This window comes from Wolffia australiana, chromosome 7, assembly GCF_029677425.1.
Source record: "Wolffia australiana isolate 7733 chromosome 7, ASM2967742v1".
Taxonomy (NCBI): Eukaryota; Viridiplantae; Streptophyta; class Magnoliopsida; order Alismatales; family Araceae; genus Wolffia; species Wolffia australiana.
In genome coordinates this window covers 8,632,561-8,658,337 of record NC_135841.1, presented here as the reverse complement: position 1 = coordinate 8,658,337, position 25,777 = coordinate 8,632,561, and the positions used below count along the sequence as shown (strand labels likewise).

Sequence of the window (25,777 nt, the reverse complement as noted above, 5' to 3'; positions counted from 1 at the left end):
TGAATTCCCCGCAACCTCTTCACGCACTACGGTGTCGAAGTACGCCTGAACTCTTTGGTGTCGAAAGTGTTCTCCGTCCAGTATTTTCTTGAGAAGTTTCCACCGCCGTCAGAATTAGATTTGGTTTGGGTTTCCCACTTTCTCTCTCTCTTTCGAGTGTTTCTTCGTGACGCGAATTCGGATATTGATTTCGGTGCTTAGGCATCGTGGCGGTGGGTGAAGACAGTACTCCCGCCCTCGACGAGGATCGGAGCTGCACCACCAGTTTTTCATCAGTTTTAAAGTCCGAATCCGACCGCGTGTATTTCTGTGGCTGTTTTATCCCTCCCTACAAGCCCGTCTTTTACCCTTTACCCGTCATCATCCATCCGTCCATCCCCTTAGTCACCTTTTCCTTATTCGTCCTACGTCAAGAAACCTAGCTCGAGATTTGACCGTGTGACACTTACGTAGATTAGCATTAAATGGTTTTAATATATTTTCAATCACAGTTAATATATAGAGTGTAAATTTTTTATTTTCTTCCATATGGGATAAGAGGATTTGAAGTGTAATGTGAACTCAGAATCCCGTTATCCCATATGGGAGAAATTAGAAACCTTTCTCTGTATATATTAAATGAGTCCGACTATACATTAAATGGTAAATTTCTATTTTAATCTAAACTTGCCATATTTAATGGACATCATATTTGTTTATTATTTAATACGTCGTCCTCAATAAATAGAAGTAAAAAGTTCTATTTTCTTCCATATGGGATAAAGGGATTCGGAGTTTAACACCAAACCTGAATCATGTTATCTCATATGGAAGAAATTAAAAATATTTGGTTGTATATATTAAACGAGATGTGTAAACAATTAAAAAACCTAATTACTCTCTTGCCCACGTTAATCGCCTAACACATATAAGTTAATAATATTTTTAAGTATACTTTCGATGTGGATATCAAAAACCGTTATCCACACCCAATATCCGATGTCGTCATCCTCCCCCCTGAGACGGAGATGGATGCAGACATTGAGACAGACATCGGTATCGAATATTGGCACTGTAGCAACCGATATCCGATACTGATACAACATTCGTCCTGATACCGGCATCCGGTACCCGTATCGGGACATGCAAACACTACTTTTGAAACATTTCTGGCCTGGGTGCTGATTTCAACAGTAATTTTTGTGATTAGTATTGTGTCTTTGCTTCATCACCAAACAAGAGTCAGAGCCTCACATAGAGGAAATCTAGATGCCAATGACAGAGGTCCTTTGATGCCATCAAAATTCAAAGACTCATCCCTGTAGAAATCAATTTCTGCATGATTAGAGTGAGAACATTATTTTGAAATATTTTTGGATTGTTAAATATTTGCCACACATATCCACTATATTTGGTTGGAAATTTTGGTAACCATACATTCCATAGATTGTCAGAATCAGAGTTTCCTGATAATTAAAAATCAAGTTTAACTCATCTGGCTTAATTTTATGGATGTAAAAATAATCAAGTCGGTATAATGGTGTCTTGGAAACTCTGTAATGGATGCTAGAGAAACCTCCCCGAACTATTTATTGCCTTAAAGACATGTATTCTCTTTTTTCATTGTTATCATTTTATGATGGTTTATTTCACGTCACTGATTTTGTTGATAAAGCTTGCACTTCTCTTTATGAATTGATCAAATTTATCTTCTCCTTAAAGGCCTACAGAAGCTTCAACAGTAAAGCTACTTTGAGCTGAAATCTAAATCAAAGCATAGAGTTAGTAAAATCTCTTAAGACTGATGACAACAAATACATTTTGGTAGTATGTTTTTTTAAGGAAATATCATGTCAAGCCCTGAGGACGAACAGATTCACATCACATCGATAATGGAATACTACTATCATAATGAGTTAGTCGAATGAATTAAAATATCAATATACATCTGAAGCTACATATGATTAATAATGCACTTTGAAGATCAGTATGACAAAAAACTCCAAACGTTAGATAAGCTTAACTCACAAAATTGAGAAGACAAAATGTAATGTAAAGGGAATAACCATGTCATCATCAGAAACCTATGGAAGGAACCAAACTTCCAAATTAATGTCATCTAAAAGCTAAAATTTAATGTTGGTTGGAAGCTCAACACCTCACTAAGCATTAAACCCTGAAGATCAAGTAACTCCATGAGCTCATGCTGCAAACCTAGAGGTAAAGGGAGACAGAAATGACTTAATGAGGCGTACAATGAATCCCCTGTTGTGTTGCGTCCTGTGTGACAATTTGAGATGGGGGAAATCAAAGTTTAAAGAAGACTTTTGTGGCATGATTGAAAAGCCGCATGCAGCAAAAATACATAGGTATTTATGGGAGCACAAGGGAAGGGATCCATACCCTCATGGAATGTAAAGAATCAATATAGGTCATTGACACGTAGGATAAGTACATTTATAATTATGATGACTGCTAAAAAATGGGGTGCATTGCCTAATTACAAGAAATAATGATAAAACCTTAGTCGATGAGTAATGACCAAGTTCAGTCCATGTTTGACCATGGATACACATCCAAAACACCATTGTACATCATTTAATTAAGCTAGTAATCATGGGAGTTGAATGAATTTTGTCAAATGAAATCTTCCAAAGGCCAACCTAAGTAAGCCAATAGCCTTATTATCTTTACATCTTTTTGATACGAACCTTGATGTAGGTCCGAACCAGGGAAGAGGGAATAGAGGCCAAGTATATGCTCCCGACGTTGTGAAAGCAGGAACAATTAGAGAGATCCAAAGGAGGTGACATGGATTGAAGGCAGAATGAAGCTTGAAGCTTGAAGGCAGGATGAAGGGTTGGCAATTGCAAGAACATAGATTGCCAAAGAGTAGAAAAGAACTGATCAACAAGGGGTACAGATTTGATTAGATAGGAGCCACCTGAAAATCTTGTGAGAAAATCACCCGACTGGGGATCTCTGGGTGGTCAAGGGAATGCGACTAAGTCAAAGATGTTCAAGATAGCCAACCACGAAACTGATCTTACATTGGTTCTTAACTGTTGTCCTATAGGGAGGGCTACAAGTATTTATTGAGAAAAGAAGTAAATAAACCTAAAGCATCAAATGACTAAAATGCCCCAATAGGCTAAAATGTTGAAGATAACCTTGGGGCTGTGGGATAATATTTATACTCCCCCCTTCAAAATGACCAAGTTATGCTCAAGCTGGCACTAATAATTTTTTTTGTGGGTCTGGGCTGTTCTAGTGGGTTCTGGCCTAAGCTAGGCTAGGTTGCTGACCAAGCCAAATGCTGGGTCGTTGGTGGATCACAGCAAATCCATGGCAGGACCCAGCTGGACTACAGTCTAGCCCATGGTCTTTAAGAATGTGAAAAAATATTTCATTTGTTCACAAATGTCTGAATGAATACAAAATGAACATGTCTGTGAACAGTAACTTTTTAAAAAAGTAATACTCCACATCTTCCCTCCACCCCGGGCGAGCCAACGGTCCCGTCACCCCACCTCCCATCATTCCGTCCTTCTTGCCCCATCACGCCTGCTCCCTGTCCCCCCCCTCCTTTCATTTCTTCCCATCATTCTGCTGGCTCTCTCTCTCTTCTCTCTTCTCTCTTCTCTCTCTCTCTCTTTCTCTCTCACTCTCACTCTCACTCCCATCCATGTAAAAAGGTATCATTGAATATTACTCTTAATTATGATTAGTGGAGTGATTTTCTCGTTCCAAATATTGTTTAGGTCTGTTATGTATTTGAGGATTGAAGGATTGAAGGAGTAACTTTAGATCAAGAATCGTGAAGCGAAGGCACCACTTGGCTATTGAGCACAGGACAACAAGATTAGTGTGATCTTTGTCTTTAGCCAATTCACTTCTTCATCCTTTTTCCTAAGTCATCATCACTAATAGCCTAGGTTTTCACAATCATACGTGCCACCTCCAACTCTGCCAGTCGTCTGTGCATATTCACCTCCACCTTTGTCACATCAACGATGGTAAAATCATCATCACTTGCTCCGGCTCCGTTGGTTGCTGGCACATAATCGTCATTATGTCTATCACTTTCAACGGTGGTATTTTTTTCATCTGCTCCACTCCCTCCACTCATGCCACGCTATCAATTGTCAGCCTATGCTCCCAAAGCGTCATCAAAGGCATTTTAGTTGGAACTAATTAGTATTTCCAATTATAAATTTCCATTAGTACTCCTAAATTTATTCTACAAATTTTCATGAAACTAAGTTAATCAGGATCTTTTAAAATAATTTTAGAATTATTTTGAATTAATTTTCACTTGATGGAGTTCATTAAAATTTATAATTACTAAAAAATATAAAAATCCATAAAACTTAAATTTTAAATTTAATTTGAATTTTTTAATATGTGCTCCATTTGTAATTGACCCTTACTCTGTGCACATGAGGAAAAAATTTTAAATATTGTTGCATAAATTAGGAGGCTTTAAACAATGTAATTAACCCTAATTTTTGTTTCATCAACTTGCATTGTTGAGGTGATCGAACAGAGGTGACCCACGTATCTATCTTGATCTCTCCTTCTACCAACCTATATCTCTTTCACATTGATTGTACCCATATATCTCTCTTTTTCTCTCCCTCTACCTACCTATCTCTCTTTCATTTTCTTTCTCCCACTTATGTCTCAATCCCTCTCAGTTACTCTCCCTCTACCCACCTATCTCTCATTCACTCACCCTCTCTCTCTACGTAAACAGATGAAGGGTTTGATGACGGTAAAGGTTCTAGTGGATTGTATCTGCTAGGGCACGTGGTGTAGCGTGGCACCCCATCGCCTGACAACTTAACTAATTGATTGGGTAAATTGATCATTGATTAAGTTACTATATGCAACATATTTAAGTAATAAGGTTTCCCAATAGAGGTTATTGTGCCATTGAAGTTAATAACTGATACATGGGCCTAGAGGGTCACATGCCCAAGGTTTTTGGATGTTGGTGGATATGCTTTAAGTTGTGGAATTTTATTAATTATTCTTGAGGATGGGGACTTCGTTAAATTTTCCATGGAGTTTTATGAAAATTACTCGGGACAGTATAAATACAGGGGGAACCTTCATTTGATACCCATGCGAATCTTTTTGAGTGACCCCCTCTTTCTTATCTTCCCCTTCCTCGAGTGTTGATTCCAATGGAGAGTAAATACGATTTCCAACATAATATTTTGTGGATAGAAGAGGAGATCTCGGGCTATAAATATCGTGTAGATTTTTTTAGTGGTCAAATATCTGAACAGATTGAAGATGCTCACTCAAGGAACCAAGAAATCACAAAAATGATATGTGCAAGGGTGAAATTTTTTAGTTATATTTGTTTTGGTTTTCAGATCAGTCTGTGCCAGATATAGTAAGAATTACACGGATATAGTTCAGCGGTCAAGATGGGATCCTCAACCCTTAGTTTTTTAAGGAGATTGAATCGATGAAGAAGACCACTTATATGCATTAAACCCATTCCAAGGTAGTGCAGATATTAGAAAATAAATTCTCTAATGATTCCTTACGCATGATTACTAAATAGAATGATGAATTAGGTTTTAATGGTAAACCATACCCTAAGTCATTTAGGAGTCTCTCAGGGAAGAAGGATTATACATATACTATAACTGATGATAGTAAAGGTTCCATGAGTGAGTTCAATCACTACTTTATATCTTCCTGAGCACACTGTATATCTTAGCATCCTACGAGCTGAAAATATAACCAATTTGTCTGGTAAAATAAGGTTGGTCAATAAACGTTATTGGGATATCAAAATTATTAACTGGACTAATACATGGACCTAATGGGTCACATGCATTACAATTATGGACATTAGTGGATATACAAGTTATAAGAACTTTGTTGAGAAAATCCTTAAATAAGTATAAATAATGGGCACCCATTTGCATGCCCACACCAGCCAGACACTGGCATCTCCCCTTTCTTCTTCTATTACATTCCACTCATTTCATTCATGAGACTTGATGATGAGGAGTTTTACTAGATATTCAATAAGGTTTGGAGAAGAACAGGAGGAGATCCATCATCACCTCGATTACATGGATACTTCTAGAGACCGAACACATGAACAACTTGAAGAAACTACTTCAAGGAGCAGGTCAATGGTAGAATTAGTTCCCCGCAGTGTTATATAATCTCATATGCTTTGATTGATTTCAAACAATCAGTCAAGGCCCTATAACCCAACATCTCACTCTTTCCCATTCACTCTCTCCCCTTTTCATTCTCTTTCATTCACTCCCTCCATTTATCCCTCTTTCTCTCTCACTCTCACACTCTCACTCTCTTTCCCTCCACTTTCTCATTCACACAAACTCTCCCTCTACCTCTCTTACTTTCTCTCCCTCACATCACTTTCTTTCTTGCTATTTCACTCTCTCATTCCTCTTTCACTCTCACAGTCTCTCCCTCTCTCACACGCTCACTCTATCCCTCTCCTGTTCTTTTGATTTCTCAGTCTCTCAGTCTCTCACTCGATCACCCTTTCACTCTCTCTCCTTTCTCATTCTTACATTATCTCAGTATTCCATACATTTCTCACTCTCTCACTCTCATTGTCTGGCTCTCACTCCCTATACATCTCTCACTCTCTCCGACTCTCCCATTCCTTCTTACCCTCCCTCTCTCTGTCTCTCATTCTCTCACTCCCTCCCACTCGCTCTATAACTCTCCCATTCCTTCTCACTCTCCCTCGCATTCCCTCACTCTCTCCCACTCTTCTCACTTTCTTTCTCATTCCTTCTCTCTCTCTCTCTCTCTCTCTCTCTCCCTTTTCTCAATATATTTTTCACTTTCTCACTCTCTCATTCCAGCTCATTCTCTCCCGCTTATCACTTTCTTTTCAATGTTTCCCTCTTATCATTTTTCATTTCTCAAAACTGAAAAATGTACGAATATTTTTTCTATTAGTTTTTGAAACTCTTTTCTATTATCTACATTTTTTTTCATGTTTTTAATCACAATTAATTTGATTGCTTCTCTCAGGCTCACCAGACTGAACACTACCTGGCACTTGAGACAACACTTAAACAATGCCTGGTAGATGCGATAAGACAACTAAGTGGAGCAGATGCGAGCTAAGTAGGGGAAAGGATGTCCACATTCAGTGGAACCCTATAAATGTGAACTTTATATTATCTAAGTTTGTCTTAAACTATTCCTAAGATTGTCATAAAAAAATTCAAAGATTGACATTGAATTTTCACCTTTGATTTTGACATTAACTAGTCAACCTGATTGGATCAAGACAGGACCAGACCAAGAGCAGAACAAGACCAAGACCAAACTGAGCTCCAGGTATAGGTTTAGGTTTTTTCTAAAATTGGACATTCCCCACATAAATACTTGTGTCTCACAAACTAAGGTCTCAAAATACCTAAATTAAGCTTGGAACAAAAGGTTTTTTTGGCTAATACAATGTTTTGTGACAGTTGGTGACATTATCTGGACAACACTACAAGCATGTGACATGATGCATTTGATGGACTTTTCTAAAAGTCAAGAACAGATTGTGACGGACAACTTGATGGCATGTGACACATTAATATGCCTTTACATGAAAGACTGACGGACTTTCTAAAAATCAGGGAAGTGCGATGGAACAGATTGTGATTGCTAGTCATTCTGATTACTTACGGGCAACTCCATAGATGTGAGGGCTGATGATCGAAAGCACATCCAAGGAAGTTGTGTGGAGTTGGAGATCAGAGAACCCGGCCTGGGATATTATGTTCCCCGTCTTCCTGGTGAGATGGCATCCGTCGGCAACGAACTGCTGCAGAGGATCAAGAACTCTCTGCATGAAACTGAGGAAAGTTCCATCTGAAATGCAGACCCATGACCTGTTATTGAGAAAGGGAACCCCAGAATGGATACATGAAGTCTAGAAGGTTACCCATCACCTTGGCCAGCAACGTGCTCTATGAATATGTACAGCCCACCAGGCTTCAGCACTCTCCTCACCTCTGCAATATGTTTGAAGCTCCATGAAAAGGAACTCTGGGTGGTGTTCTGGGACAAAACTTTCAGTGACTTTAGCGATGGTTGACAAGTAGTTGACGTTTTGGCTGATGGCATCGATGTCAACAACTTTGAAATTCATTGTTTTTGTCATTATCACACATCCATCGATTTACAAATTTTCCATCAATGCCATTGTCAACCTGTAAGGTAAATGGCATTGACTTTGCTGATGATTTCTTTAACTAAAATTTAGGAGATTGAAGGTTGAAGTTGATGGGCCAAAATTAGTGAAACTCTACTGTGATCTTTTCAGTGCCTATCCAGAATTTATCATCGTCATCCTCAACGAGGGTCAATGACGTTGACTTTGACCGATATAACGCACCTTTAAGTGCAGCTTCCACGTCAGGAACAGAGCAAAGAACAAGAGTGCCAACCACCACATCCATGGAGTTGTCTTTTACAGGCAAAGCCTCGGCCACCTGCAGAAGACAGCTCTCCGTTAGTGGAGAACACCTTAATTTTCATCTGCCCCAAACCGCCATGAATGAATACCCCTCGTATGAACTTGAATTGGGCAGGGGAGAGGCCGGCGTCAGTCGCCATTGCCCGGGCGTATCTCTCCATCCTCTCATTCGGGTCAACGCCGACGACGACTCCGGCCGCCGCCGCGTAGTACTTGATGTTAGGTCCGGTGCCCACTCCCAGCTCCAGTATTCTGTTTCCCTCACCCTCAAGACGACCAAAGAGCTGACCCTTGTATCTCGCAACCTTAAAAGGAAGTACAACTCTCTAAAGAATTTCATCGAGCAGGTAACGAGCGCACCACGGAAAACAGACAGAAACCAATACAAAGACAAGAGATGACCTCTGCTTCGTAGGTCTTCATGCTCTGTTCCATGGAGCTGGCGTAGAACTCCTTGTACCATCCCGGCCGAGAAGACATCGCCGCCGCCGGCGTCTCCCTCTCCTCCATGAAATCGAGGTCTGGCTCGTCTCTTCTAGCAGCGGCGAGCAAGGGGGAAGGGAGAATTGTGGCGAGGGTCGACGAAGAGATCCCCCCAAGAAGCCTCCTCTTCCCGCAGAAGCCACAGAGGCAGCTCCCCGGGACATCCCCTTCATTCAATTCCTGATCGCCGCCGCGAGACCTCGCTCTCGCCGCCGCTGGCCGGCGGGCCTTGGCCGCGCTCCGAGGCCCGCAGAGCAGCGGCAGAGACGAGCTCCGGGCGGCGGCCATGGACATGGGCAGCTTCCAATTGAGACCCAGTTCGGTGGGCAAGCCTCCTCCTTTGCTACTATAAGCTGAAGTTTGACACTTAGCCAATCCAAAGCAGTCATTGTCATCGTCCGTAGGCTTGAATGGCGATCGAATGAGTGAATGGGTCCGCCTCTGTCGCTCCTCGCGGACCGATGCCGTACAATGGCGGAGCTCAAGCGGGTGCACGCCCAAATGCTCGTCCGCGGGCGCGTCCACGACAACTTCGCGTGCAGCCGACTGATCGCCTTCGCCGCCCTCTCCCCCGGCGGCGACCTCCGCTACGCGCTGAGCATTTTCCGGCAGACCCACGAGCCCAACTCCTTCATCTGGAACACCCTCATCCGAGCCCACGCCGCGAGCCCGACTCCAGTCCGAGCTCTCCACCTCTTCTTAGAAATGCAAGCCGCGGGGAGCTACCCTCCGGGGAAGCACACCTTCCCCTTCCTGCTCAAGGCCTGCGCCAACTCCGGCGCCTTCTCCGCCGCCTGCCAAGCCCACGCGCAGGCCCGCCGGCGCGGGCTGGCCGGGGACATCCACGTGGTCAACGGCCTGGTCCGGTGCTACGGCTCGGCCGGGCGGGTCGACGAGGCGCGGCAGCTGTTCGACGGAATGCCTGAGAGAAGCGTCGTTTTCTGGACCACGATGCTGAGCGCCTACGCGCAGAACCAGCGCCCGAGAGGCGCGCTGCGGCTGTTTGGAGAGATGCTGGCCGCCGGGGCCGAGCCGGGCGGCCCGGCGCTGGCGTCCGCGCTCGCTGCCTGCGCCGGCGCCGGCGAGCTCGGCGCCGGCCGGCGAGTCCACGCCTTCCTGATCGCCATGGGCGTGGAGCTCGGCGTCATCCTGGGAACCGCGCTGCTGGACATGTACGCCAAGAACGGCGCCGCCGAGGAGGCCTGGCGGGTCTTCCGGGGGATGCCGGAGAAGAACACCGCCACTTGGAACGCGATGATTGGCGGGCTGGCCGGCCACGGCCGCGCGGAGGAAGCTCTGCAACTGTTCGCGGAAATGTCGGAGAGGAAGGTGGCGCCGAACGAGGTCACCCTCGTGGGGGTTCTCTCGGCGTGCTGCCATGCCGGGCTGGTCGAGAGAGGGCGGGCGGTCTTTCTAGCCATGAAAGGGGAATACGGGCTCAGGCCAAAGGTCGAGCACTTCGCGTGCGTGGTGGACTTGCTGGGCCGGAGCGGGCGGCTGGCGGAGGCGGAGGAGGTTATACGGGCCATGGACGGGGAGGCTGATGTTGTCGTGCTCGGGGCGTTGCTGGCGGCTTGTCGGCGCCACGGCGAGATCGAAGTGGCGGAGCGGGTGGTGGGGAAGATGCTGGAGCTCGATCTGAAGAACCATGGCGTCTTCGTCGTCCTCTCCAATATGTACGCCGAGGCGGGACGATGGAAGGACGTGGAGAGGGTGAGGAAGATCATGGTCGACGGCGGGCTGAGAAAGGTGCCCGCCTGGAGCTGCGTCGATGTTGAGAAGTAGAGAGTAGAGACCCAATTGTACACTGTACAGTAGTGTTTGCCCGTCCTGATGCCGGTATCGGGACGGATGCTGAACCGGATCCCAGAATTGAATTTTCCGGTATCCATTTTTTCCGATATCCGGATACCGGATATCGGTTGCTACAGTGCCGATATCCGATACCGGTATCTGTCTGATACTGGCATCCGTCTCACGTCTCAGGGGGACAGATGACTGTACCGGATATTGGATGCGGATATCGGTTTTCGATATCCGCATTGTATACCCTTATCTCTCCCTCTCTCCCTCTCTCAGTCTCTCTCTCGTTCTCGCCCTCTCTCTCTCTCTCCCTCTCTCAGTCTCTCTCTCTCTCTCCCTCTCTCTCTCTCCCTCTCTCTCTCTCGCTCTCTCTCAGTCTCTCTCTCCCTCTCCCTCTCTCAGTCTCTCTCTCCTTCTCGCCCTCTCTCAATCTCTCTCTCTCTCTCTCTCCCTCTCCCTCTCTCTCTCTCTCTCTCTCTCTCTCTCTCGTTCTCGCCCTCTCCCCTCTCCCCCCTCCCCTCTCCCTCTCTCTCTCGTTCTCGCCCTCTCCCCTCTCCCCTCTCCCTCTCTCTCCCGTTCTCCCCTCTCTCTCTCTCTCTCTCTCTCTCTCTCCCTCTCGTTCTCGCCCTCTCCTCTCTCCCTCTCCCTCTCATTCTCGCCGTCTCCCTCTCCCTCTCCCTCTCGTTCGCCCTCTCCCTCTCCCCTCTCCTCTCCCTCTCGTTCTCGCCGTCTCCCTCTCCCTCTCCCTCTCGTTCTCGCCCTCTCCCCTCTCCCCTCTCCCTCTCCCTCTCGTTCTCGCCGTCTCCCTCTCCCTCTCCCTCTCGTTCTCGCCCTCTCCCCTCTCTCTCTCTCTCTCTCTCTCTCGTTCTCGCCCTCTCCCTCTCCCCCCCTCTCTCTCTCAGTCTCTCTCTCTAGTTCTCGCTCTCTATCCCTCCCCCCCTCCCCCTCCCCCTCCCCCTCTCCCTCTCTCTCTAGCTTTTCATGCCTCGCTCTCTAAAAATATGAGAAGCACATGAAACCATGTTTCTCTAAAAATATGGACGTCTGACATTTCATATATCGCAGGGGTAACATTGGCAAGGGGCACCAGAAGAAATTGTTATTTTGTTATACAACCAAGTCACTATATACACGTTACTTTTTTTTATTTGTTCCATATAGGATAAAGGGATTCTGGGTTTTGTGGTAAACTCGGAATCCCTTTATCCCATATGGAAAGATAAAAAAAAATTGTTACTTTATAATAACGGGCATTGAATACATATTGAAATCTACTTATGTTAAATTAACTAAGTAAAACTATGCTAGATGAATGATTATTTTACCGAAACTGGTATCGGGTACCGGATATCGCGAAACCGATATCTGGATATCGGTTTTCCAATATCCGGTATCCGATACCGTCTTCGTCCTCACCCCCCGGTATCCGATACCGATATCCATCTAACCCCTGATAGATGAATATCGCCCGATATCCGATATCCGGAACCGTCCCATTTTTTTCTGGATATCGGATATCGGATATCGGTTGTCCGATACCGGATATCGGACGGATATCGGGACAGTGAACACTACTGTACAGTAATTCTTTGTTGGGTCCGCCTGAGAGTGGATACCTATCTCTCCTACGTTGATTTTGAGGTAAAACATTCCTTTTATTTACGTTGATTTCGAGGTAAAACATTCCTTTTGTTTTGGGGGAATACTACGAAACAGCATGAACTTGCAAATTTGTCAGCCATGCAACATAAACTTTCCGACGTGTTCAAAAAATAGCACGCACCAATAAGAAGACGCCAAGTGGCGTCTTCTTATTTTTTTTGTCAGCGATGGTCAACTGCTGACGTGGTAGCCAGGTGGCTTCCGCCGTGGTAGCCAGGTGGACTCCACGGTAGCATCCACATCTCCGGGCGCCGATGCCGGCCGTCTCCAGCCGCCAATGTCGCCAGTCTCTGGCCGCCGCCGACGCCACCCGTCTCCAGCCGCTGTTGACGCGGCCCATCTCCGGCCGCCGCCGACGCCGTTCGTCTTCGGCCGCCGCCGTCGCTGCCTGTCTCCAGCCGCCGCCGCCGCTGCCCGTCTCCGGCCGCTGCCGTCGCCGTTCGTCTCCGGCCGCGGCCGTCGCTGTTCGTCTCCGGCCGCTGCCGCCGCGCGTCTCTATCTCTCTCTCTATATGGATATTGATAGAGAGAGAGAGATAGAGAGAGTGATAGGACGCAGGGCGCGGCGCGGCCGAGACGGGCGGCGTCGGCGGCGGCCGGAGACAGGCGACGTTGGCGGCCGGGGACGGGCAGCGTCGGCGGCTGGAGATGTGGATGCCACCGTGGAGTCCACCTGGCTACCACTGTGGAAGCCACCAGGCTACCACGTCAGCAGTTAACCATCGCTGACCAAAAAAAAGAAGACGCCACTTGGCGTCTTCTTATTGGTGCATGCTACTTTTTGAACATGTCTGAAAGTTTATGCTGCCTGGGTGACAAATTTGCAAGTTCATGCTGTTTCGTAGTATTCCCCCTTTTGTTTTCCCCCTCATGCATTCCGCTGGCAAGAACTTGTATTTGAATAGATTCCAGGCTTGTTAGATTGACGATGAACCATCATCGGTATGGTTCAAATTTGTGGTCCGTCATTGTCTTGTAGGGATGGTCGTGTGGTCCCTCCGAGTTTTTGGTCGCTGTGCAAATTTTTTGATCGCACGAAAGGGTTAGTTCAATGACCCGTGCGAATTTGTGGGAATAGAATCACATTGCATATCGCACAGGAGATTGCCATCAGAGACGGTGGGGAGAGAGAGAGCCAGCGAGAGAGCGAGAGAGAACTGAGATGCATACTCAAGAGGGGGAGGGAAGAATGAGCGGGAGAGAAAATAGCGAGAAAGAGAGAGAAGATAGATAGAGAGAGAGAGTGACTAATGATCAGGGATTCAGACCGATCGTTCAAATGTTTGATCGGATCGAGCATTCGAACGAACAAATCCGAACGCCGATCTGTCCACTTCAGATCCGATCCGAACATGATCTGCGCGTCTATTAGGATCGGATTGTTCGAACAAGATGGTTGTTCAGATTGAATGTTCGAATAATCTCCGATTCGAACACGTTGTTTGAATCGGATTGAATCGAATGTTTGAATCCAGCGGCAGCCAGCAACCGCCCAGCGCCAGCCAGCAACCACCCAGCGCCCAACGCCGGCCAGCGGCCGCCAATGCAGGCCAGCAGCGGCCAGCGGCTACCAGCTCCGGCCAGCGGCTGCTGGCACCAGCCAGCGGATGCCCAGCTCTGGCCAACGGCCACTAGCGCTGGCCAAAGGCCGCCAGCGCCGGCCAGTGGCCCCCAGCCCCGGCCAGCGGACGCCAGCGACCACCAGCGGCGGCCCAAAGAGAAAATCGCTGGCGGTCGTTGGCACCGCTGGCCATTTGTTCGAAATTGTTCGAACAAGGTCGAACAAATGGCAATCGAACACGAGCGAACCAAATTGTTCATTTGAAACTTTCGATCGAACACGAATAAAGGGTCTGTTTGATCGAAAGATTCAAACAGATTGTTCGAATCAGCATTTGTTCGTTCGAATCTGTTGATCAAGATTCAAACGATCCGATCCGATCCAATCCCCGATGACTCTGAGTGACAGAGCGAGAAAGAGGATGAGAGAGATAAGCGACAAAAAGTGAGAGAGGGAGAGAGAGGAACAAGAGAGAGACGAGCGCGAGAGAGAGGAACGAGAGAGAGAAGAGCGCGAGAGAGAGGAACGAGAGAGAGAAGAGCGCGAGAGAGGGGAACAAGAGAGAGAGAAGAACGCGAGAGAGGGGAACAAGAGAGAGAGAAGAACGCGAGAGAGGGGAACAAGAGAGAGAGAGAAGAGCAAGAGAGAGAGGAACGAGAGAGAGAGAGAAGAGCGCGAGAGAGAGGAACGAGGGAGAGGGAGAGAGAAAAAGTAGGAGAGAGAAAAAGGGAAGGAGAGAGAAGAGTATGAGCGAGAAAGAGGGAAGGAGATGTGGAGGAACAGTTAGAGGGCTAGGATTAAATCTAAGTTCAAAGATAGATAGGATGAAAGATAGAGGGCTAGGATTAAATCGGAGTTAGGAAACACACGATCCGGATTGAAACAAATATGATCGTTATAACCAGTTATAACAGCCAGGATTAAAATGTTCACTAACGGCTATATCTGTTGTAAACAACGAATATAGTCAAAAGCGGTCATGTTTCTATAACTATATTATTATATAAGACTATAAATTACCAACCAATGTTAACAATAATTCTCGAGGAATACAACAATCCCTTACTCATCATTCTTGGTGTCTCTTCTCTTCTCCTTTCTTCAGTTCCTTATCTTCTATCTCGTTCTTTATTCTTGTCTCTCTCTGAGATTTCTTTCAGGAGAGTGAAGAGCACGAGATAGAAAGAGGAAGAGAGAGGAAAGAGCGAGAGAGAGAGAGAGAGAGAGAGAGAGAGAGAGAGAGAGAGAGAGAGAGAGAGAGAGAGAGAGAGAGAGAGAGAGAGAGAGAGAGAGAGAGAGAGAGAGAGAGAGAGAGAGAGAGAGAGAGAGAGAGAGAGAGAGAGAGAGAGAGAGAGAGAGAGAGAGAGAGAGAGAGAGAGAGAGAGAGAGAGAGAGAGAGAGGGAGAGAGAGAGAGAGAGAGAGAGAGAGAGAGAGAGAGAGAGAGAGAGAGAGAGAGAGAGAGAGAGAGAGAGAGAGAGAGAGAGAGAGAGAGAGAGAGAGAGAGAGAGAGAGAGAGAGAGGGAGAGAGAGGGGGAGAGGGAGAGAGGGAGAGAGAGAGAGAGAGAGAGAGAAGGAGAGTGAAGAGCATGAGATAGAAAGAGGGACAGAGAGGAATGAAGGAGAGTAAGAGTGTAAGATAGAAAGAGGGACAGAGAGGAACAAGGGAGAGAAAAGAGCGTGAGAGAGAAAGACGGAAGGAGAGAGAAGAGCGTGAGAGAGGAAGAGGGAAGGAGAGGAATGAGAGAGAGAGAGAGAAAATCACGAGAGAAAAAGAGGGAGAGAGAGGAGAGAGAGAGAGAGAGAGAAGAGCACCAGAGAGAGAAGATAGATAGAGAGAGAAATGAGAGAGAGAAGAGCATGAGAGAGAAAGAGGAAGAGAGAGAAGAGGGCGGGAGAGAAAGAGGGAGAGAGGAACAAGAGAGAGAAAGGGGGAGAGAGAAGATCACGAGAGAGAAAGAGGGAGAGAGGGACGAGAGAGAGAAAGGGGGAGAGAGAAGATCACGAGAGAGAAAGAGGGAGAGAGGAACAAGAGAGAGAAAGGGGGAGAGAGAAGATCACGAGAGAGAAGATCACGAGAGAGAAAGAGGGAGAGAGGAACGAGAGAGAGAAAGGGGGAGAGAGAAGATCACGAGAGAGAAAGAGGGAGAGAGGAACAAGAGAGAGAAAGGGGGAGAGAGAAGATCACGAGAGAGAAAGAGGGAGAGAGGAACGAGAGAGAGAAAGGGGGAGAGAGAAGATCACGAGAGGGAAACAGGGAGAGAGGAATGAGAGAGAGCGAAGATAGAGAGAGAGCGAAGATAGAGAAAGAGGGAGAGAGAGTTCGCATCGCATTTGAAAAAAAATTGCACATATTCGAACATTCGCACTGCACACGCCCATGGTCGATGTGTGGTGCGAAGAACTGTAGAAGTGCCCGATGTGCGGTCCCAAAAATCGAACCGGACCGCACATTGCACTACTTTTGGACCGGTCGCACGAAAGGACCATCCCCATTGTTCGGAGCGAAGAATGACGGAGATGATTGATGACATATAGGCTGATGATAAAATATTTCAAAAAGAAAAATAGAAAAGAAAAGTACCTGTGTAGCCTGAGACCAAGGGGACAACGATCATCGACAATGAGAATGATGACCATTGGTGATGGGGATTAGAGATCTCATTGACCGGTATGAACAGTGTTGACGACAGGACAACAAGCATAGATGACATGGACGAGGGCCACCATTGATGAATGTTGCTAATGGGGACAATGACAGTCAATGACACGAACAATGACCACCTAAGGTAAGGACACAATCATGTCAATGATGGGTACTACCAAACTGAGGATGGGGACAACGTCTACCGATGACAGCAATAACCAACGACGGGGATGACAGCCAATAACAACCATCGATGAACATGAAAATGATTGTCGATGACGATGACAGCTAGCATGGGCGATGGGATATTTGTTGTCTACATTCAAATTAGACTAGTAAAATGATGATTATTATTTTTACATAAAGTGATTGAAGTGTTACAACTGAAAACACATCTTACAACTGAAAAAATGAAATCATAATGTCAACTTCTAAAGGATGTCTTGCTTTTAGGATTGCTCACGAAAGCTTGATGTTCAGGCCTTACTTGTAGAAGGATGTTGTAATAACCGAGAGAAGTCGAGTTATTTACAAACTAAAATGAGAACGGACATACAAACAGTAGGCTTAACAGTCTTTAAAAGAATAATTACCTTGCCCACGTTCTGGGACGTAGAAAAATCATTTTCCTCACTCGATATAGTCAAGGGTCACATCCAATAGTACAACATAAATAAAAATTTTATGCTCTCCACATCTAGGAGTGATCTTTTGTATGTTAGAATGTTACATCCCAATAAGAATAGCCGCCCTGATGGTGTAATTGTTGCTGGCTCAAAGAGATATTGTGTCTCCAACTTTGCTAGATGTGGATAAGATTGCACACTGGTATCCATCCACCATTGCACACAGTTCTCGTCTTCTCTGATACAAAACTAGAGATACAGGCCTCAAACTCTAACTAGAGATACAGGCCTCAATATCTAGCATGGATTCTGCATTTGGCTTGGACTTGATGCTAGCTTTGACCTAATTTATCGTCTTAGTAATCATTGAGGGACTACGTTGGTAACTACCTTCATATACTTCCCCTCCAGCTAGAGTGGGAGGATAATTGTGCATAAGTGTCTGCATGGCTTCAAATTTCAGTCAGAGCTAACTTGGTCAATGGCTCAAAGAGCGCTATTGCAACCACACCTTCATGATGGCATATAATAGCCACGTAGTTGATCATGAAAAGAACCATGGTTTTAGCGACCATATTTCAACTACTTTATGTAATTTGTTGCATCAAGAAATAGCTCTAATATGTGCCAAAAATCCTTCAACAGAGCCCACCCCTGAAGCTCAATGCTGTAATTCTTTGTACTTGAAGAGAAGATCTCATGTTCCATTTGGTCAAGAAACTTCTTCCTATCAGTGACACTGGACAACATGGTGTATGTAAACTTCTTATCTGAATGTAGCTTGTCTTCTTCTAATGTGAAGCAGACATCTTTTACAAGTACATGAACTTGAGCCACTGCCTACCCAAGGCAGGTCATGTCACATAGATATGACGTGTAAATATGATATTTATCTTTGTCAAAGAAGGATTGCTCTTTGTCCATTTGAGTCACATGAAGGCTTGTTAGGCTCCCTTCCATAATCCAGGTCAAGAAATGTCCCACACATGCAAAATGTTGGTCAACATTGTTATGTTGTTCACGTCATAACAATGATGTTATAGGCCAGTGGAGACCTGGCCTTGCATGTTAGAGGAAACTGAGATATTTTTATTTATATATTTATTAATATTAATAATATGATTTGATTGTAAGTTCAACTGAAGGTTTAAATATTCTACAACCTCGACAATGAGACACGCCACTATCTTCCCATCATCCTAATATTATTGTTGTCATGGGCCAAGGACCTTCTCTTGAAGCTTCCATCTAGCCAAAAACTGAAAATAGCATAACTGTTCTACATAGTCCATACATCCACCACGAAGGATACACATTGTCCATGTGTGAACCTATTTTCAAGCTTTGCCTTTAATTTAATTCACACTACCTCTCACAAATTTCTTTAATTCCCACAATCCATGGTAGTAAATTACAAATGATGAACCGTAGAATCTTTTGCTTCTTATCCTCTGGAGTGATGCCAATGTAGTATTGTTTCATCAGAAATGGGCCTGCAACAGATCGTTATGAACTCTCTATGCCTTAGAGCTCTTTGTGCAGCTTACGATGAACTTCATGCAGATATCGCTAAAAAAACTTGTGCTTCCATCCTTACGTGGCTGAAAGTACACTTTTTTTACAGAGCTTATGCCACTATATACTTCCCATACATACTTCCAGTAGCCTACTAGCATGAAGTACTCAAATAATTTTTCTCTGAGTGGCCTCCTCAAAATCTTTGACTATGGCCTTCAAGACAAGTCATACGATCATTTACAACAACCAAAGGCTATTGCAGTTGGTCAAAGTCATTGTGATGGGGCAGCACATTATCTGAACTGGATTCTATTTCAAGAAGCACAATTTCTACACTCATCAATTTAAACACAAATCAAATGGATTCAAATGAACGGGAATATAATATAAACAAGGAAAATTTATCTGATTTAATAACTACATTGATTATACCCTAATGACAAAAAGGAAACAATCGCGGCAAAGTGACTCCCAAATAACATTATCATAATGGTAACAACAACTATTGTACATGATAAAAGAGAGATGAATACTAATGTTTACAAACTTTGGAAGCCAATGAGCTGAAGAATGCAGAAGTTTGGTCACCAACCCAAGGAATGACTGTTGAAGTTTTGTCACAAAAATTATTGCCTCTTGTTTGTGAACAATTCATCTGTCCATGAATGGTTTGTAACCATATGAACGGTCCACATCTATTTTCTATCATTAGTGTGTGTATTAATCACAAACATTCACACATCACAAACACACCTAAATATTGTTCCCATCCATAATCTTCATTAAGCCACTTGCAGCAGCTCATTCTTTTGTTTTCACATCCAAATATAATGCTGACTCAGATTCTAGAAACTTCCGTTACGCTATTTTCCCATTTTCTATTTCCTCATAATCCAAATCCATCAACAACTTAAGAGAAAGGTAATATTATCAATAAATTTGAATGACTATTTATTACAATTTGAAGAAGGATGAAGATCACTAGTTCTTTGGGGAACCATCTATCAAATTTTAGGACGAGATACCTGGCAGCAAATGTCAACTACATCGAGCCACTGTGCAATTGCATCAGAGTTCATTTTTAAAAATAGACCCAGAAAAAGCTAATATTGATAAGGCTGATTTGCTTGCAGAAGATGTGATGTTGTGCTCGTAGAGGAAACATCTGAGAAAAGGCCAAGCAGGGGTTTTGGGGATGGGGCTGCAATCACCCGTGTCATCACCTCCCTGCTTATCTTCCCATTGGCTCAATGGTGAGACCATAAAATGCAGCTTGGTTAAATAACTCAATTCAAGAATTGAATTATCAAGAATTGACAATTACCTCATCGGTATGGTGGCGGCAGTTGTGGGTGGTGAGGGATGATGACAACAACCGGCATGATGACGGGCTCACAACACAAATGAAACAAAGAAAATGCGTTGTGTAGGAGATACTACATTATTTAGTCTTTTTCTTCATTCACCCATCCACCATCTATTTCATTTTTCATCACAGACTAGTGATGGAATGGGAGTGATGATAGAGTTGTAACGATGATGAAACCTGGGCGTATGGCGATTCAAAAAGAAATGTTGTAGACGTATGAGTGGATGGATTGCTGTTCAGTCTTGATCCATCCATATGAAAGCATCATCCACCTTTGTCCTACAAGCCTAAAGATAGCATTTCAATTATTCATAAAATTTTACTTTTACTATTGGGTTAGGTGAGATATGGTCACTGATAAGTCCAAATTTAGGGGTTTTATGTTGTGTTTTGATTCAGACTTAACCAACAATATTTATGAAAATTTTCCACTTGAGTACTCTATAATTAATATAGGGAAAGTAAGCGATCGATCCATAGAGAGGCAGACATTTAGTCTCAGAATTTTTTCTCAAGATTGGGGTGAAGACAATGATTTTAAAAGTGAAATATATAATTTCTGGGATTTTTATACATTTTAAAGTAGTTTCTATAACGTCCTATGATTTAAGTTAAATCCAAATACAAAGAAAAACACAAAAATATTTTTATGCTAATTTTGCTAATCTTTATTAATAAAATAAATACAAAAATATATTTTCAGAATTATATGGAATTTAATTTATACAAAAAACCACTAGAAATATTAAAAACAAGAGTTAGATATTTTTTATAATTGTTTTAGATTTTAAAAGACTGTAAATAGATTAAATGAATTTCCTGGGTTTTTTTAATTTTTTTGGAATTTTTAAATGCAGAAGATAGTTTTTTTCTATTTGTCTGATTTTTAATAATTTTTTAAATACTAAAAATATGCAATTCACCTACTCCGGCGATTGCGGGCAGCGGAGGGGGCAGCATCAGCGGTGTAGTGGCAGGCTGCGGTAGCGACGGCGGCGACGGTGGCGGCGGCGGCAGACCAGATGGGCCGGCATATAGGGCTGGCCTTAGTGGGTCAGCCCACTAAGATTCAGCCTAATTTGGCTAAGTGAAGACTTAGCCAAATGGGCTTAAACATTATTGGGCTTAACCCAATGGTCAGGACTTAGCCGATTTGGCTAAGTACTACACAGGGCTACCCTGTGCCCTGCGGTTGTGTGCGCTGCCCGCGCGCGGACCGGGAAGCAGAGGGCTGTCTCTGCCACACAAGCACCGCACGGCAGCACACAGTGGCGGCTAGAAGAGGGAAAATTTGAATTTTGACATGATAAAAGTGATATTTTAATGCGATTTTTTGGGATTCAAAGTGGGAAATGCTTGACGGTCTAGATAGAGGGAGGGAGATATCTTACAGGGAGAAATAAACATGTTTAGAGAGAAAAAAATGTCAAAAATGAGAGGATAGAGAGAGAAAACGAAGAGATAGAGAGAGAAAATGAAAAGATGGTGTAGAGAGAGTTTGAGAGGGAATTTGAAGGTGTAAATGTAAGAGACCTTTTATGAAATTTTGAGGGGATGAACTAGTGACATGGATGAAGGTCTAGAGAGATAAAGAACCAACTATAGAGAGAGAAAATGCCGAAATAAGGAGATAGAGAGAGAAAATGAAGAGAGAGTGTATAAGGAGTTTGAGATAGAATTTGAAGGTGCAAATAAAGAAGATTTTTAATGAAATTTTTAGGAGAGTAAATAGGGATATAGATGAAGGTCTAGAGACAGAAAAAATCTAATATAGAGAGAAATTAGATAAAATGAGTGTTTAGAGTAGGAAAGTTTAAATTTCAGCCCGAATGCAAAGACTCTTCAATCCTAATTTAAATTTCTGATTAAAATCAAGGACATTTCAAAACCACATATCACAAACAATTGTTAAAATCGACTTGGCTCACTTTCTCTCTCTAGATTTTTATGCATGAATTCAAAGACCCATCAATCCTAATTTAAAATTCTAATTAAAATCAAGAGTCTATAAAAACTGCATGTCATTAAAATTTGTTAAAAACAAATAGGCTCACTTTCTCTCCCTACAATTATAGGCCCCAATGCAAAGACTTTTCAATCCTAATTATATTTCCGATTAAAATCAAAAACATTTTAAAAATACATATCACTAAAACTTCATGAAAACAATTGGGATTACTTTCTCTGTCTAGAATTTTGTTCCCGGGATGCAAAAACTCTTAATGCCTGATTCGAAATTTGTGATTAAAATCCAGAAATTTCAGAACCACATGTCACAAACAATTTTTAAAACCGAGTAGGCTCACTTTCTCTCTCTATATTTTTAAGCATGAATTCAAAGACTCTTCAATCCTTATATAAACTTCAAATTAAAATCAAGGACCTATAAAAACTACATGTCATTTAAATTTGTTAAAAACAATTAGGCTCACTTTCTCGCTCTCAAGTTTTAAGCCCGAATTCAAAGACTCTTCAATCCTAATTTAAATTTTGGATTAAAATAAAGAGCGTTTCAAAACCACGTATCACAAACAATTTTTAAAACCGACTGGGCTCACTTTCTCTCTGTAGATTTATGTACTTTAATTAGAAGACTCTTTATGGCTGATTGAAATTTCTTATAAAATCAAGAACCTTTTCAAAAAACATATCACTAAATTTTCTTAAAACAAGCTAGGCTCACTCTCTCTCTTTATAATTTTAAGCCCTGATTCACAGACTCTTCATTCCTAATTTAAATTTCTAATTAAAACCAAGAACGTTTCAAAACTACATACCAGTAAAAATTGTTAAAAACTATTGGGCTCACTTTCTCTCTCTACAATTTCATTCCCAAATAAAAAGACTCTTAATGCCTGATATAAATTGCCAATCATAATAAAAATACATTCGAAAGTTTGAGATAACTAGAAATTAATAAAAGCGCTTTCGTTTACTTTCTGTCTCTAGATTGTTGGTCTATAATTGGAAGACTCTTCATGCCTGATTCGAAATTTGTGATTAAAATCCAGAAAATTTCAGAACCACATATCACAAACAATTTTTAAAACCGATTAGGCTCACTTTCTCTCTCTAGATTTTTAAGCATGAATTCAAAGACTCTCTAATCCTTATATAAACTTCAAATTAAAATCAAGGACCTATAAAAACTACATGTCATTTAAATTTGTTAAAAACAATTAGGCTCACTTTCTCGCTCTCAAGTTTTAAGCCCGAATTCAAAGACTCTTTAATCCTAATTTAAATTTCTGATTAAAATTGAGAATGTTTTAAAAATATATAGCACTATAAATTTTTAAAAACAATTGGGTTCGCTTTCTCGCTCTAGAATTTTGTTCCGGGATGCATAAACTCTTAATGCCTGATTTAAATTGCCAATCATAATAAAATAACATTTGAAAAATTCATATCACAAAATGTTGTTACAACCGATCAGGTTCACTTTCTCACTCTAGATTTATGTACTTTAATTAGAAGACTCTTTATGGCTGATTGAAATTTCTTATAAAATCATGAACCTTTTCAAACCACATATCACTAAAGTTTTTTAAAACAAGCTAGGCTCACTCTGTCTCTTTATAATTTTAAGCCCTGATTCAAAGACTCTTCATTCCTAATTTAAATTTCTAATTTAAATCAAGAACGTTTCAAAACTACATATCAGTAAAATTTGTTACAAAAAATTTGGCTCACTTTTTCTCTCTAAACGTTTAGGCCCGAATTCAAAGACTCTTCAATCCTAATTTAAATATCTGATAAAAATGAAGAACGCTTCAAAACCACATATCACAAACAATTTTTAATACCGATTATTCTCACTTTCACTCTCTAGATTTTTAAGCATGAATTCAAAGACTCTTCAATCCTTATATAAACTTCTAATTAAAATCAAGGACCTATCAAAACTACATGCCATTAAATTTGTTAAAAACAATTAGGCTCACTTTCCCTTTGTAAACTTCTAGGCGCGTATTCAAAGACTCTTCAATCCTAATTTAAATTTCTGATTAAAATCAAGAACATTTCAAAACCGCATATCACAAACAAGTTTTAAAACCGATTAGGCTCACTTTCTCTCTCTAGAATTTCGTTCATCAATTCAAAGACTCTTCAATCCTAATTTAAATTTCTGATTAAAATCGAGAAGGTTTTAAAAATATATATCACTAAAATTTTTTAAAAACAATTGGATTCTCTTTTTCTCTCTAGATTTATGTACTTTAATTAGAAGACTCTTTATGGCTGATTGAAATTTCTTATTAAAATCAAGAACCTTTTTAAACCACATATCACTAAATCTTTTTAAAACAAGCTAGGCTCACTTTCTCTCTTTACAATTTAAAGCCCTGATTGAAACTCTTCATTTCTAATTTTAATTTCTAATTAAAATCAGGAACGTTTCAAAACTACATATCAGTAAAATTTGCTAAAAACTATTGGGCTCACTTTCTCTCTCTACATTTTCGTTCCCGAATAAAAAGACTCTTAATGCCTGATTTAATATGCCAATCATAATAAAAATACATTCGAAAATTTGAGATAACTAAAAATTAATATAACCGCTTAGGTTTACTTTTTCTCTCTAGATTGTTGGTCCATAATTGGAAGACTCTTTATGCCTGATTTTAATTTCTAATTAAAATCAAGAGCATTTCATAACCCCAGATGACTAAAATTTGTTAGAAAAATTTGGGCTCACTTTCTCTCTCTAGATCTTTAAGCCCGAATTCAGACACTTCAGTCCTAATTTCGGTTTCTAATTGATATCAAGAACGATTCAAAACTACATACGACTAAAATTTTTTAAAAACGATTACGCCCACTTTCTCTCTCTAGAATTTCCTAGATGCAAAGACTCTTAATGCCTGATTAAATTTTCCAATCGTAGTAAAATAAAATTTGAAAATTTGATATCACTAAAATTTATTATAACCGACTAGATTCACTTTCTGTCTCTAGATTATTGTTACCTAATTGCAAGACTCTTCATGCCTGAATTAAATTTCTAGTTAAAATCAAGAACATTTCAAAACCACATATCATAAACAAATTTTAAAACCGATTAGGCTCACTATGTGTCTGTAGAATTTTGATCCCTAATTCAAAGACACTTCACTTCTTATAAAAATTTCTAATTTAAATCAAGAACGTTTAAACTACGTATCACTTAAATTTGTTAAGAACAATTAGGATTACTTTCTCTCTCTAGAGTTATGTTCCCAGTTGCAAAACTCATCATGCCTGATTTAAATTTCCAATCATAATAAAATAACATTTGAAAATTTGATGTCACAAAATTTAATATAACCGATTAGGTTCACTCACTCTCTCTAGTTTTTTGTTCCCGAATTGGAAGACTCTTCATGCCTGATTTAAATTTCTAATTAAAATCAAGAACATTTAAAAACCACATATCACAAACAATTTTTACAATCGAGTACGCTCGTTTTCCCTCTCTAGAATTTTGTGCCCTAATTCGAAGACTCTTCATTCCTAATTCAAAGTTCTAAGTAAAATCAAGATTGTTTCCAAACTACGTATCACTAAAGTTTGTTAAAAACAATTAGGCGCACTTTCTCTCTCTAGAGTTTTGTTCCCGGATTCAAAGACTCCAAATGCCTGATTTAAATTGCCAAGCATAGTG

At 42.0% G+C, this 25,777-nt stretch overlaps 1 protein-coding gene and 1 pseudogene across 1 annotated transcript; one reads left to right on the top strand and one right to left on the bottom strand.

The window, feature by feature from the left end:
* Nucleotides 1–7,585: 7,585 nt before the first annotated feature.
* On the bottom strand, nt 7,586–10,330 carry LOC144705993 (uncharacterized). Its single transcript, XM_078578878.1, has 6 exons — nt 9,694–10,330; nt 8,870–9,648; nt 8,557–8,772; nt 8,387–8,483; nt 7,941–8,003; nt 7,586–7,860 (listed from the first exon to the last, which is right to left on the bottom strand). Exons 1-6 carry the CDS (start codon nt 10,328–10,330, stop codon nt 7,667–7,669), a joined length of 1,986 nt encoding a protein of 661 aa, XP_078435004.1. The 3' UTR covers nt 7,586–7,666.
* On the top strand, nt 9,380–10,832 carry LOC144705695 (pentatricopeptide repeat-containing protein At5g66520 pseudogene; annotated as a pseudogene).
* The last annotated feature ends 14,945 nt before the right edge of the window (nt 10,833–25,777 follow it).